The sequence below is a fragment of the Natator depressus genome, chromosome 9, assembly GCF_965152275.1.
Source record: "Natator depressus isolate rNatDep1 chromosome 9, rNatDep2.hap1, whole genome shotgun sequence".
In the NCBI taxonomy this organism is placed as follows: Eukaryota; Metazoa; Chordata; order Testudines; family Cheloniidae; genus Natator; species Natator depressus.
The window spans coordinates 98,598,898-98,613,091 of NC_134242.1; the positions used below are offsets into that span (position 1 = coordinate 98,598,898).

At 47.0% G+C, this 14,194-nt stretch overlaps 1 protein-coding gene across 3 annotated transcripts in view; it reads right to left on the reverse strand.

Annotated features, from left to right (window-relative positions):
• DOCK11 (dedicator of cytokinesis 11) overlaps nucleotides 1-14,194 on the reverse strand; it is a 127,918-nt gene that overhangs the window by 16,434 nt on the left and 97,290 nt on the right. For all 3 annotated transcript variants that reach the window (XM_074962760.1, XM_074962759.1, XM_074962761.1), the window contains exons 41-49: nucleotides 12,059-12,241; nucleotides 10,376-10,489; nucleotides 8,754-8,969; nucleotides 8,603-8,660; nucleotides 6,158-6,264; nucleotides 5,878-6,000; nucleotides 4,190-4,303; nucleotides 3,133-3,279; nucleotides 1,708-1,918 (exon numbers count right to left, since the gene is read on the reverse strand). In XM_074962760.1, coding sequence (XP_074818861.1) covers nucleotides 1,708-1,918; nucleotides 3,133-3,279; nucleotides 4,190-4,303; nucleotides 5,878-6,000; nucleotides 6,158-6,264; nucleotides 8,603-8,660; nucleotides 8,754-8,969; nucleotides 10,376-10,489; nucleotides 12,059-12,241 — 1,273 coding nt within the window. The remainder of the gene's footprint in view (nucleotides 1-1,707; nucleotides 1,919-3,132; nucleotides 3,280-4,189; nucleotides 4,304-5,877; nucleotides 6,001-6,157; nucleotides 6,265-8,602; nucleotides 8,661-8,753; nucleotides 8,970-10,375; nucleotides 10,490-12,058; nucleotides 12,242-14,194) is intronic.

Consider the following 14,194-nt stretch of genomic DNA (forward strand, 5'->3'; position numbering starts at 1 on the left):
CGCCCTGAGGATCTCTCAGAGCAAAGGTGAAATCCTGGCTGTGCTGAAGTCAGTAGCAGTTTTGCCACTGAGTTTCAAGAGGAGTCAGGATTTCAGCCATAGTGTTTAGGCATGACACGATCACAAACAAGAGGGGGAGGAAGGGGTGAGGCTGAATAAATCAGATCTAAAACAATATGGAGACTCAGTCCATGTCCAATTAAAATTTAAAATTCTGCACAGAATATTAAAAATGTAAATGCATTTTAAAATTCTGCAAATTTTGTCAATAAATAAATGTGGAGGCCCCAGTATGGCATTGGGGAGCACAGACCACTAGCTGCACAGAGGTGGGACAGGGACTCCAGGACAGGGATAATCGGCTGTGAGGCTGCATGTGACCCTGACGCAGCGCCAGGGCTGGGCCTGACCCAGAAACACCCCAGGGCCCCACCCCTCTGTGCCAGGTGCACCAGGTGCGGGCAGGCAGGCTCAGCCTGGCAGGATCCAAGTGTGGAGGGGCTTAGTGTGGGGGGATCCAGGTGTGGGGTGAGAGGGTTCTGTGTGGGGCAGTCTGGGTGCGGGCGGCTCAGTGGGGGGGTACGGGTGCTCAGTGGTGGTGGGAGGATCTGGATGCAGGGCAATGGAACTCTGCAGGGAAGTCCCAGGTGCAACTGGTTGGGGCTCAGTGGAGTGGGGGTCCATGTGTGGGCGGCTTGTTGGGGTGATCCAGGTGCACAGGAGATGGGGCTCATTGAAGTGGGGATTTGAGTGCAGGGGGCGGTCCGGGTGCACGAATGGGAAGGCTGGATGCAGGGGGTGGGGCACCGGATGCAGGGGGTAGGGATTCGGCAGGGTTCCGCAGGGAGGGCCTTGTGCAGTGGGCTGGGGCTCAACAGGGTGGGGGTTATGGGGTAGGGGGGTTGTAGGTGTGGGGAGTGAGGCTTCTTGGGGGTACTGGGTATATGGGGTGCCCAGATGCAAGAGGGTTTGGAGGACAGGGGAGCAATTCCCCATACAGTGACCCCGCCCTCCTCCCCCGTAGCTGAGGAGTGATGGGGCAGGAAGTGTGGGGGTGGAGCCAGAGGAGGTTTATGGGGGTGGGTCTGACCTGGCTGCTTTGTGCTGGGGAAGTGCGCTCCTTCCCCATCCCCAGCCCAGCCTGGACTAGCAGCTGAGCCCTGCACAGAATAGGAGCCACTGGCCAGGGTGTCCCCAGCCCCAAACAGGGCTGAGGAGGGCGGATGTGCGGGGGTGGGGCTCGGCAGGGTGGGAGTTCAGTTACAGGGGTCTCCTCCACCCTCTGCCCCCACAGTGATTTACCTCTCCGCTGGTTGCTCTGGGAGCCTGAAAGGATGTGCCCACGCTGCTGGGGAGGGCCACGTGACCATTCTTACCGCTTCCCTTTGCTTTCCCGTCAGAAAGTCATTTTTCTGCGGGAAAGCAAAGAAATCTGTGGGGGACATGAATTCTGTGCCCACACAATGGTGCAGAATTCCCACAGGAATAATTTGAGATCCAGGGGTTAATATTGTACTGTAATTAGCTGACACTTTAAACATTCTGTATGTGGCAATAAAATGTAACAAATCAAAATGAACAATTCTGCACAATTCTAAGTTCTAGGGGGTATTCCTGCCATTTTTTGGAGGTTAATCAGTTGTGATTTATGTGTTAAAATAATATTTGCTGATTCCTATTCCCTAATATTTAGAAGGTCATACTCACTAGTTAGAATGGTCCGTCTTTTGCACTGCTCTTCCACAGAGCCATGTTTTTTCCCAGATAAGGTATAAGGAGATTCAAACACAAATCTGCAAATGTTGTGATTTCTTTCAAACTCAGTCTTTCTTTCAGAGAGCTCTTTGTCTTCAAAGTAGGGCTTCACATAAGTCACTTGAATATGAGCATATTTGGGATCAAGATCTTTGACATTGACCTATGACAGAAGAGAGTTATTTACTAGAAGAGGAAACTGGCACAAACTACATTAATGACCAGTTTAGATATTCACGGATTTATCCATCCTGGGTGAATTCACCCCATGCAGAGGACCAGTACAAATCCTGGGGTGGAGGGATAGCTCAGTGGTTTGGGCACTGGCCTGCTAAACCCAGGGTATTGAGTTCAATCCTTGAGAGGGCCATTTAGGGATCTGGGGCAAAAATTGGGTATTGGTCCTGCTTTGAGCAGGGGGTTGGACTAGATGACCTCCTGAGGTCCCTTCCAACCATGAGATTCTATGAATCTTATACATCACTTTAGTTCCACTTACATGCTATTTCAAGGGCTTAAGTGGCACACAGGCCTTGGACTGACCCTGCTGCCTTGGGCGAATTTCACCCACAAGAACTCCTTTGGAGCTCTTCCAGACAGTGTCAGGTTGCTTATGCGATGAACTCCCAGCGCCTTCACAGAGTAACGGCCCTCCCCTGCTCACATAGCACTATAAAGACACAGTCACACCCTGTGACGGTGACAGACATTTCAAAGCTATTGCAAGTAGTTCCTGTGTTCAGAACACGGTCACATTTACGCTCAGTAAAAAAAAATCACAATTTACTGCTAGAGTGATGTGCAATTGCAGCAGAATGGGCAGGTCAAGGACCTGCTGCACAGAAGGAACTCCTGTGAATGGAACATGTACGAGGGAAATCCCAAGGCATCGTCCTAGTAAAGGGGAGGAGTTTGCAAAAGGGACAAGGGGCATCTCATGCCTGCCTGGCAAGTCCTGAGAACCCACAGCCAATCCTGTCCCCGACCATATGGGCATCAGCCCCTCTATGCTGCTCCCTGCTCTCTGCCTCTGACTACATGGCTCAGTCTGGAGAGGCTGCAGAGCATGAGTTAATACTTCATTCACTGTCACCTGGAAGCCCTCCAGATCCATCTCCTTCTGGTCTGAGACCTGCCTCCTCCAAACCCCACAGGGCCCCGACTGTGTGATGTTTGCATGGAGGGGGTTCTATAGGAGTCAGGAGGACAATGTAGCTTTGGTCTCCTTCCCTTCTGACAGTCCAAAGGATTGGGATGTTAGAATGGAGTCTCCATTCCTTTGATCCTCTCTGCTCTACAGCCCAGAGCTCACTTTTCCAAGCATTTTGTTAGCAGGGCTGTCTAGACTCAGTGACACCACATGCCGTTTAACTCCACCTTATTTGAATCTTGGATAATTTTTACATTCTCTGCTCCGAATTTTTCTCCGTAAAGTTTAAGAAGCCTCAGGTTGATCTCTGACAGGCCCGTCAGCTTGGGTTCCTTGTAGATGTATTCCTTGCCATCCTCTTCTTCAAAGAAAGTCTAGCATTAATCAGAAAGACATAGGTGGTGAATGGAGAGATTTCATTACATTAAACATTTTATTTTAAAAAGCTCATTTTAAAATGTTTTTTTAAAAACTTATCAGATAAGATACGTTTATATGTTAAAACGATCTCTGTGTAGTAATATCTAAAAAGTTGGTGAAACTTTCAAAGTGAAAATCTGGAACTTGTACCAGGAATAAGGCTGAATATAATTTAGTCACGTTACTGTAAATATAGTGATCCCAGCATATAGAAAACTAATGCCAGCTGTTGCTCCTTGTACATTTTATCAAAAGGGATTCTGTTCTTGGTTTTATAGAAGTCCAAAGTGAGAGACATCAGACTATGCGCACTGCAGAGACAGCCACTACCGGAGTATGTCGAACCCATAACAACAGTGGGCCATATTGTGCCACAAGTTTTTAAGCAGACCTTCCCCCTGAACACACCAGTGCTAATATTCTGAAAAGTCACAATGATCTTCTGCAGGGGGAAATATCCACGATTGCTATTGGTTCTGTATTGCTTGAGTAATCCAAAGTGTTTTTTAGACTTTATTTGTTAACTCATTACAGTAATATTTATACAGGGTAGGATTTTCAAAAGCTTCTAAGTCACTTAAGAGGAGAAATGTCATTAAAAATCAATGGGACTTGTATCCTTAATCAGTCAGCTGCTTTTGAGAATCCCACCCAGTGTCATAAAGCTTTGTAATAACACATTAACAAGGCACAGAAGCCCTGTACTGAAGAGTTTACTATATAAAAGAGCACAAGGGAGCAAAATACAGAACCATCTTAAAGAAGCTAGTGGTCAGTGAAACAAGAATGCTTCCTGAATGAAATGGCTGAGCAAAGACAGGGTGCTTGGGGCAGGTTAGTTGGCAGGCTGATCTATGTACTTACTTGTCCATAAAAGGCCACTCGGAAAAAGGTTCCTAGAAGTCTCTTTCTTGTGTGCATCACCTCCAATATTTTAGTGTAAGCGCCATGAAGTGTTCTGTACAACTGAGTAAGTTTCTGGAAAGCAGAAAAAGGCAGGTGTGTTTCAACATTATTGAAGTAGAATTATGTGAGCAGGAAGTCAAAGCTGATCCTGCAAAGTGCTGAGCACTCTTGCCCTGATTCAGCAGAAAGCAGAGCTGCTTGAAATATTTCACACTCAAAGTTTTTCCAGTGAAAACCGACCTTTTCTGAAAACTCAACTTTTTGTGAAAAACTGCCGACCTATTTGAAACTTTCTGGTTTTCCCGAAAGTTTTGGTGACATTTTTATTTTTATGTTTTAAAGCAGAATGTTTATTGCAATAATATGCAAAATCTTTGTCCAACATTTTTGTTTACCAAAGACCAGGATTCCAGTAAACACAAACGCTGGAGAACTATTCCGAACAAGATTTCAGTAAAAATTCTGACATGAAAATGGCAACAAAGTATTGTGGAATCTTCCAGGAAAAGCAGAAAATGGATCCATTTCAAACCCTGCAAAACAGAGCTTTGAAATCCCCGAGAAACATTTTTCGACCCACCCTACTTCAGTGCATTCTTTCACTCCCCCACCTTTCCTAAAGCCACAGGAAAATGAAAGATGTCCCTGAATGTTCCCTGTGACTCACACATAGGGCCAAATTCAGCCCTCAGCCATGTAGGCATTGCTCTCAGTGAGGCCAATGGGATCATCCAGGGACAGCGTGTGGCCCATGGGGTACAGAAAATCACTTGGCATCACTGAAAGCCTGTCCTCAAGAATGCCTTCCCTGCAGATTTGATTGTGCATTGCACCTATTCTGAGGGAAAGTAACACATACAACTGCATGCTGGAGCATAGCTCGCATTTCTTCTGTCTGGTTTACAGCCAGAAATGACATGGATTTTGGAATGTGCCTGCCTGGTACTTTGGGCTGTGAACCACTAAGATATGCAAGCACTATGCATTAAGCAAGTCAATACATGCTGAAGGCACAGTTTTAATGTCTGGTTTATCATCTGCTCTTAGTGATTCAATTCCATGGTCTGCAGCAGGAAGTCTGCAGCAGAGCAGCAGGTAATTGTATAGGGCACAACTAATTTCTCCTGGCTGGTGTCCTGCTGTGGTGGGCTTGGACACGTTGGGCTGTATTGCCTCTTGGAAGAAAGATCCAGGAGCACGGGAGAAACAAGTATTCATCTGGGAACAGGAGGAAATGTTTGCGTTGGGGCAGCTGAAGCTCTGGGTCCCCATTAGTGTCAGTTACCCCCAGGTCAAAGGAAGGGACTCATTCAGTTTTAAAAAAATCCGCAAAGCTTCGAAGCCTTCCCAAGTCTAAGGGCACCCAGAAACAGGGGCTTCTATGGGCATGGGTGGTATGGATGTAGCTATAACCTTTGCTGAATTGGGTCCCTATTTAAGAGATCTCTGTCTGCGGCATCTCATGGGAACTATTAGCCTCCAGAGTCTTGCTTTAACTTATTTTGTTTAATATTAATCAATAATACAGAGTATACAAAAGAAATGATACAACCCATCACATCTGCTCATCACTCACAAACTAAGAATTTGTTTACTAGCAGCCTGGGGAATTCTCTTTAACACAAAGCCAAGCTCCAAATAGCTACCTCAAACTCACGGCGCTTTTCATAAATCGGAATGATCAGTCTGGAAACCTCTGAAATCGTTTCGTAACGTTCTGCCTTCCACAGGCCATCTACGCATTGTTCCAGCAGCTCCACTAGGACTTCCTGTATGAAGCACAAGATGGAGGCTGTTCATAGCTAAGTAATCTTAGGGAGAGGAACCGTGAAAGACATCAGAACAGTTCAGCAGCCCAAGGGTGGGTGACTCATTCTTAAAGAATTATTCTTATTCAATCTAAGGTTCTGCACTTTGGAATCCCACCTCGCTGTAGTGAACATCCATCATCCCAGCATCTTCTTTCATTGCTCCCTCTTCATCAATATTGGGCGTAATTTTCCTGAAGGCTGAGCATCCATTAGGGAACAATTCTATGGAAGGCAAAAAGAAAAGTAAGTTAGAATTCAAATATTATCAAACAGTTTAATGTGGCGTATGGAATACCGTGCTATGGTTACCCATGCTATATCTTTGTCATGCAGATTCCCATTGTACTTGGTCCATTTGTGCATGAAAAGCTAAACTTACTTTCATGTTATCGGTTATACAATGGCTTATGTTTTAGCATAGTTAATACATACCATCATGCCTTAGCATGGGAAGCGATGTGGGCTAGCAAATAGGACACTTATATGCGTGTCAGAAGACCTGGGTTCTATTCCCAGTGCTGCCACTGACAGACTGGATGACCTTGGGCAAGTCCCTTCCCCTCTCTCAACGTCACTTTCCCCCCCAACCTTTGTCTGTCTTGTCCCTTTGGACTGTTAGATGGTTTGGGCCTGGACTGCCTGGGCAACTACAGCACCTGGCACAACTGAGCTCAGATCTCAGCTGGGGTCTCTAGGTGCCACTGCAATAAAAATAATAATGTCCAAAAACACTTCAGCGAAAGAGTCGATTGTGAAGTAAAAAGGGACAACAAAGGTCTCCAGGCTGCTCTGCCTTTGTACCTCAAAGGGAGGAATAGAACCAAAATAGATGAATCAGCACGTTAGAGAGTGTGGCCTCCAGCTGACCCCTCTGCAGCTGCAAGGAATTTGGGGGAGTATAACTAATCACCGAGGCATGGACACACATTGCCCCTTGAGTCAGCCATACTGTTCAACAAACTGTCAGCCTGCACGTCCTCTGAGACCGTGGCTTAATCCAACAGCCTGGATCTGTCTGATGGCAGGGCCAGCTGGCCTGCTCGCCTGCTCCTTCTGATGGACACCACCCATGACTTGGCCAGCCTGTTCCATCTGGTAAGGGGGCCCCACTTCTCAGAATAACGCCCTCCTCCACCAATAGCCTTGGCTTCCTCTACCACAAAGCAATGAACGCCTGTCTCACCTAACAACTACTGCACAGAGTCATCCGTGAACCACTAAGGGGGGCTGCAATGTGCCGGAGAAGAGAGCAGGCTGTGTTTGCGTTCTGAACGTGCACGCTGAGCGATGGGCAGTGCTGTGTGCTGCAGTGCAGGGTAATGGCTGCGCAGGGCTGCCTGTTTCTAGTGGCATGGATTCTGAAATTGAGAATACTTCCTTGGGCATGGCAAAAGTGTCACTTTCCTGCACATGTGATGGATGAGCAATGCAGTTCAGTAGCAATACTAACTCATGCATCCTTTGGAACTCTTTTCCTGCTGGCTTCAGTCTCCCTTTCTTTCCACTCACATGAATGGAGAGTATCCAGATTTGTAACAACCCTTCCATTTGCAATCACGTACGTTTTGTATACGTAACCAGAAATGTTTTTGATGAACACAAAATATATACTTCTATGGGACTTTGGCCCCCAGTATGCCAATAAGGTGCCATCAATCACCTTTGCGAACTACAGCTGAAAACCAGCGTTTCCTGGTCTCTGTTCCCTTCTTCCTAGTTTTTGCAGATCAACTGCAGTCAGAGATATTCCAACTTCAGTTTCAATGGCGCCCTTTAGATTAAAAGATCAGAGGGAGCCGACAGGTGGAGTGCAGTACATTAACGGTCAGAGCACGGAGGTATTCGAAAGAAAAATGTGTTTTTACATGCAAAATGGTGATATTTTAAAACCAACCAGTCTGCCCACCACTTCCTGTTCTGCACTAAGCCACAATGTCCTCTCTCACCACTGGCTCTTTATCTAGTTGCACAGGGCGTAGACCAATTCCGCTTTCACTGCACTTAGCCTGTACTCCCGCTGCGAAGGGACACACGGCTTTGAACTCTATGCAGTGACACTTGTGGCATGATCAGAATAGTGGGGAGCCAGTTTTTACACTGATTAGGACATTTCAGTCCCGTGTTTGAATAGTTAGACTGGCATTTACATGCTGTAGTTTTCCCTTTAGTTCAGGGGTTCTCAAACTGCAGGTCAGGACCCCTCAGGAGGTCGCGAGGTTATTCCATGGGGGGGCGGGGGGGAGGGTGGCGTGAGCTGTCAGCCTCTACCCCAAACCCCGCTTTCCCTCCAGCATTTATAATGGTGTTAAGTATATAAAGTGTTTTTAATTTATAAGGGGGGGTCGCACTCAGAGGCTTGCTGTGTGACAGGGGTCGCCAGTACAATAGTTTGAGGACCACAGCTTTCGTTCACTATTTTAGAAGAACCCAGTATAAACTGACAACAGTCGTTTACCAAATTAAGTGAATTTGATCTTGAAAACATTTTGATGACCTGTAAACTCAAAGATGGACACAAAAAAAGGCTGCAGCGTTCCCCACCCCAACAGTAAACTCTTACTTTTTCTGTGAAGAAACTCTGCAACAAGGGCTGCTACGTGGACATAACACATGGCAGCCTGCAAAATACAACAAAACAGGAGTAGTTACCACGTCAGTTGGAATCTCTGCCTCTCCACACCACCTGTTTTCAATGGAATTTGACAGATTACCTCTGAAAAATCTCCATTTTTGCCATGGATCTTTGCCATGCTGTCCAGCCACGTTTTCCTGAGCTCTGGGGTACTAGCATAGGACTTGGCTAAGCTGTACTGTAAATCGATCAACATTTCAGGGTCCTTCTCGTGTTCTTTCATTTGAGCGGTAGCCATAAGCACAGTACGGATTCTCTTGGTCAAATCTTTGACTTCTGAGGGGAAAGCAGTTGCCTGGCACAAAACAAATCGAATTAGAAGCAAACACAGAAATAAAGATGTTCGAGGTTTTGCTATAGAAAGACAGATGTCAACCCTTCAGCTTACTCAACGTGCAATGGATTTAATTGCTATGTATGCTGCATGTAGCAATTTTCACATGCAAGGTACAGGAGAGGATGCCGAATGGACTTTTGATATATTAATCCTATACTGTGTCATTTTGCTATGCAATCAATGCATTTCACCTTGGGTCTGCGAATCCTCTTGTTCAGGGTCAAATTTTGCAACTCTACTTGAGTTGCTCATGTAAACAGTAGCCAAATGGACTTCAGTGGGACTACTTATGCTTACATACCCTACTGGACTGGCATGTGGGTGACCAAGTGCTACACAACGTGAGTACAGGCTACAGAATTGGGCCTTCACTAGTTCCTGAAGTATTTTTCACTCGAGTCAACACCTGCCTCACTTGTTCGCTCTCTAGTGTGGTTTATCATTTTTCTGTATATTGTACTAAAAGTGTGCCCAGTATTAAAAAAATCCTAAGTAAAAACTAGAAATAAACAGACATACTCCCTTCCCTGAAAAGTGCATTACTTAAAGGTCCACATGTGTAAAATACAGTTAGCAAACAAAGCGTGGCTCAGTGAACTTCAAACATTCCTGTGCAGAACAGAACTAAGGATCTTTGCCCGTTACCTACCAATTCCAATGACCAGTTTCATTCTATCATAGGCCATAACTCTACTTAGGTTCTCCTCCTTCCCCATCTTTAAATAATAGGAAAACTGTGGTCTTCTAAAACATTTCCCAGGTTTTTCCTTTCCTAAACGGCAGTTACATATTGTAAAATGTGACCAGATTGCAAGCATTGTATACTGATATTTACTGAAGCAGACAGAATTTATTCACACTACTTTAGCACTAAGGAAGGAAATTGCTTTCCAAAAAAGGTAGACTGCAAAGCAAAAATAATATGGTGATCATTTCACCTCTTTTACAGAGAGTGACTGTCTCAATTTTTTATTTTTAATGGTTAGCTTTATTACATGAGAAACACCTGGTCCTCTCTCCCTCCCTTTGTTGGAAATTCTCGGGAAGATCTTCAGATGACCAGAAAGTGATGCTACATACAAAGCTGTAACCTCAACTGCAGTTCTCCCTCCCACCCAGCTGCAATAAACCAACAATTAGACTGACACAGCTGTCATAGTCATTGAGAGAGAGCTCAAATCGCTGCAGCCAAAATGTTTGTTTCCTCTCACTCAACACACATAGTTCGGCAGATGGTTTCAGGAGTAAATAGTATAAATACATAACATTCACTCTTTAACTACAATCTCTGTGTACATTTCCCAGACCACATACTTGGTGGTGGTAGTGCAAACTTATTATTTGCTTTAATTCATCAAATTTACCTTCATAGGCCTGTCACTGTTTGCAAAGTTATTAATAATGAATAGTGACTCCTGGAACCTCGATCCTCCATTTAGTGCCACATCTGCTATTAACTGGCTCACTGCAATTATTATCTGTTGGAAAAGGGACAGGTTCTCATCCATGTGCTTTGTTGTCACAATTGTATAAAAAGATGTTTGTCAGTCAAAAATCTTTCAAACAATGAATACAATTAATCGTAACTAGGGCTCAGTGTCTGCGACCGCCGTGACTTCTGCAGCAGACAGTGTGGCTGACCCCAGGGCTGCCCAAGCAGCTGGCCCTGGAGCCAGATGCACCAGCCACTGCTGGAGAGGCCCGGGACCAGCTGCACCGGCTGCTGCTCTGGGCAGCTGGCCCCGGGGACCGCCTGAGCAGCGGCCAATGTGGGTGGCCCAGGGGACCACCTGAGCAGTGGTCCTGGGGGCGGCGGGAGCAGCTGCAGCTCGGTGGCTCCTGGCAGCAGTCCTGGGGTGGCTGGAGCAGTGGCTGGCCCCCCGTAGCTTCCCCCCTGGCGGTGGCCTGAGTGGCAGCAGGTCCTCCAGCAGCTGGTGCTGTGGGCCCCCCAAGGCTGCCTTCCCACAGCTGGTGCCATGGGCCACCAGGGCTCCTCCCCCGGCCCTCCAAGGTTCAGTCAGGGTTATTTGTGGAATAAGTCATGGGCAGCTCATGGACTGTGATTCTTTGTTTCTTGCCCGTGACCTGTTCATTACTTTTATTTAAAATACTCATGATTAAATCATAACCTTAATCATAACCGGTCTCATTTCCTTGTTTACTCTTCAAAATCCGATGATCATTACACCACAGGACATAGTTCTGCTCTCAGTGTGCCACATTTTTAGGACGAGGATTAGGACTAGAACAAACAGCAAATCCTGGGGCCGTAGCTATTAGATGCTATGTTATATTTATCTCTTTTGTGATTTATAACAGCTTGTAGCCCATCTGCTACTCTGGCTGCTTTTATCATGACTGAAAACAACAATACAACAAAAGCCAGAAACAACCCCCCAGAAGAATTCCTCCCCCAATCCAACAGGCAGGACTTTTCCCACCTGACCATGGACAATCACCCCCGTTCTCTTCACCCATCTCTTGGCAAAGAGGCGAGCCTTGTAAGCATACTCTGAAAATCAATAATCTCTGACTCTAACAGCAAATGCATTTCATCCATAAGGACCCTGGGCCAAATCCTGAAATCACGACTTAGACCAAACTCCCAGGGAAATCACTGGAATCAATGGGATTTCTGACCAGATAAGGACTGCAAGATTTAGCCTGCTTAAAGAAAGTCAAACTCCTTCTCAGACTCCCTGAAGAATAGGACAGGCTGAGGTTGATAAATCCCCATAATACCCAGGAGTTCTGGGTTCTACTCCTGGCCCTGCCTGTTGAGTGACCATGGGCAAGTCACTGCCCTGCTTGGTGCCTCACTTTCCCCAGCTGTAAAATGGGGAGGCACGACACTGACCTCCTTTGTAAAGTGCTTTGAGATCTGCTGATGACAAGCGCTGGATGACAGCTAGGTCCTAAGTGTAAATATTTTAATCTGTCATGCTGAAGCTCAGAGTCACGCTGGACACATTCTCTGTCTTTGCAGGACTGACCTGGAGATTAAGCACTGAGGTGCACCTCTGTGCAGCAGTTCACCTTTCACTGACCTGCAGGTGTGTTCTCAGAAAGGTTTTCCTTTTAGTGAACTCAAAGTTGTTCCTCATCAAAAGATACAGGAGTGCCGATGCTTCATTCCTGGTGGAGGCTAGCTTCGAGGTGCAGCACTTCAGGACCTCATAGCACAAGGCTGCACACATGGTCACCCTTCCTTTGAAAAATGCTGAGGGAAACTTAACAAGAAGTGTGCCAATGTTAAAAAAAACACCCCTGTGAAACACACCCAGTACACACACACATACACATGCGCACACGCAGACTCATGCTTTGTCTTCACGTCTGAATGCAAACGGGCCCAGATTGATGTTTGGCTTCTATAAATACTCGTGGGAATGAATTTCAGGGGCTTATTTTTAATTGCTGAATGTTTATAGAATGCCCTGACTTTGTGTGGAACTCTGAAGACACACAAATGAGACACATCCTGTCCTAGAGAGCTTGAAATCTCCATCAGATCCCCCCAAACGGAGCTAGCAGGCAAAGGAAGCAGTAGGCAAGGGAAGGATGAGGGTTAAAACAAACACAGACTTCCTCCTCAGGAGAACAGTATATGTCCTCAGATATTTTCTACACTGAGAATGAGGTGGAGCAGCAGGAGAGGAATAGCAGCAGCTAGGACATTTGTAATCCAAGCAAATCTCTATAAACAAGAGTGAATTGTGGCTGAAGCCTTCTCTGCTGGCTGCCTGGAGTTGCAATCTGCTTCTTCCCAGAACTCACTGGGCCTGATGGTGGGACCAGGGTCGCAGCAGGGAAATGACCTGGAAGGAGGACAGGGGGAAGGGGGATGCATGCTACCTTCCAGCCCGCCACGAGGAAACCGCAGCAGGGCACCTTCAGAGACGAGGCGAGCTCGGGGGTGGCACAAGGATCTTCCTCGTGCAAATGGTGAGGGCTAGATAGTCATTGAGGAGTGGGCAGGATTTGTCTGTGGGCCTGGAACACGCACAAATGCTCAGTGTATGCCTACCCTGCAATCAAAAACCAGCCTCACAGCCACAGCTGGCCTGGGTCAGCTGACTTGGGCTCAGGCTGCAGGGCTAAAACGTGCAGAGTAGATGTTCAGGCCTGGAGACCCCATGAGAGGGGAGGCTCCCAGAGCCTGGGCTCCAGCCTGAGCCCGAATGTCTACTCTGCAATTCTTAGCCCCACAGCCTGGGCTCCGAGACTCGGTGCGGGGCGGTTTCCACTGCAGTGTAGCCGTATTCTCAGGGGGCGTCGTTCCCCCAGACATCACGGAGACGTTAAACGCTGCAGTACTAGGCGACAAAGTGTCAGGGGGTTTGCCCAGCGAGGGTGCATCTACGGAGCAGCCGAGCGGTGCAATTCCCAGCGCAGCTGCACGGGCTAGCCATCTGAGTCTACTCCCCAAGGATCAGGCGGGGCTGTACTCGGGTGGGTAGCCTGAACCTCCACCACTACAGCCACACTGCTACCTTTACCGAGCTAGTGCGTGTCCATCTACCCGCGCTGGGTAGCACCCGCCCGGCTGTTATGTAGATGCACCCTGCATTGCCATCGGCATGAGCCTTTTCAGCAGCTGACTCACCACCTCAGGCCGAGTGCCCCAGCTCACGCCAATTCAGGGGAATGCCACGGACTCGTCTCTTCTCTTGCTCTTCCTGGCAGAGGAAGAGGGGACACCCTGGGGTGTGCGGGTGGATCCGAGCAGAGTAGTTTGCTGAAGGGATGGGGACTTGTGAGCTCTGTTAAAGGCTGTATTCGGTGGCCAGAATATTGGGCAGACATTTTGAAAATGTCCGTGAGGAAATGAACTGGGGGGATGTCGCTGTGGCGCTCTAGGCTTTCTGCCGCCACATGATTTCTGAGCAACTTGCTCAGCTTACAAGAGGAAGTTTGATTTATTTTGTAGTTTGATCAAGTAAATGGTAATATCAGCACCACCAGGGACTGCGACTGCCTCATGGCATTATTTGTCAAAGAAGAGTCAACAGCTGAACGATCAAATATTTTCTACTCTACGACAGACTGAACCATTGGTAGGGGAGCTCTGACCTCCTATGCATGGGGCAGATCTCTTCCGTTGAGTTGGTAACACAAATAATAATTATAGTAGCTTATAGTGAGCGAGACAGCAAATAAGCCTTATATTCATTGTCTTTGGC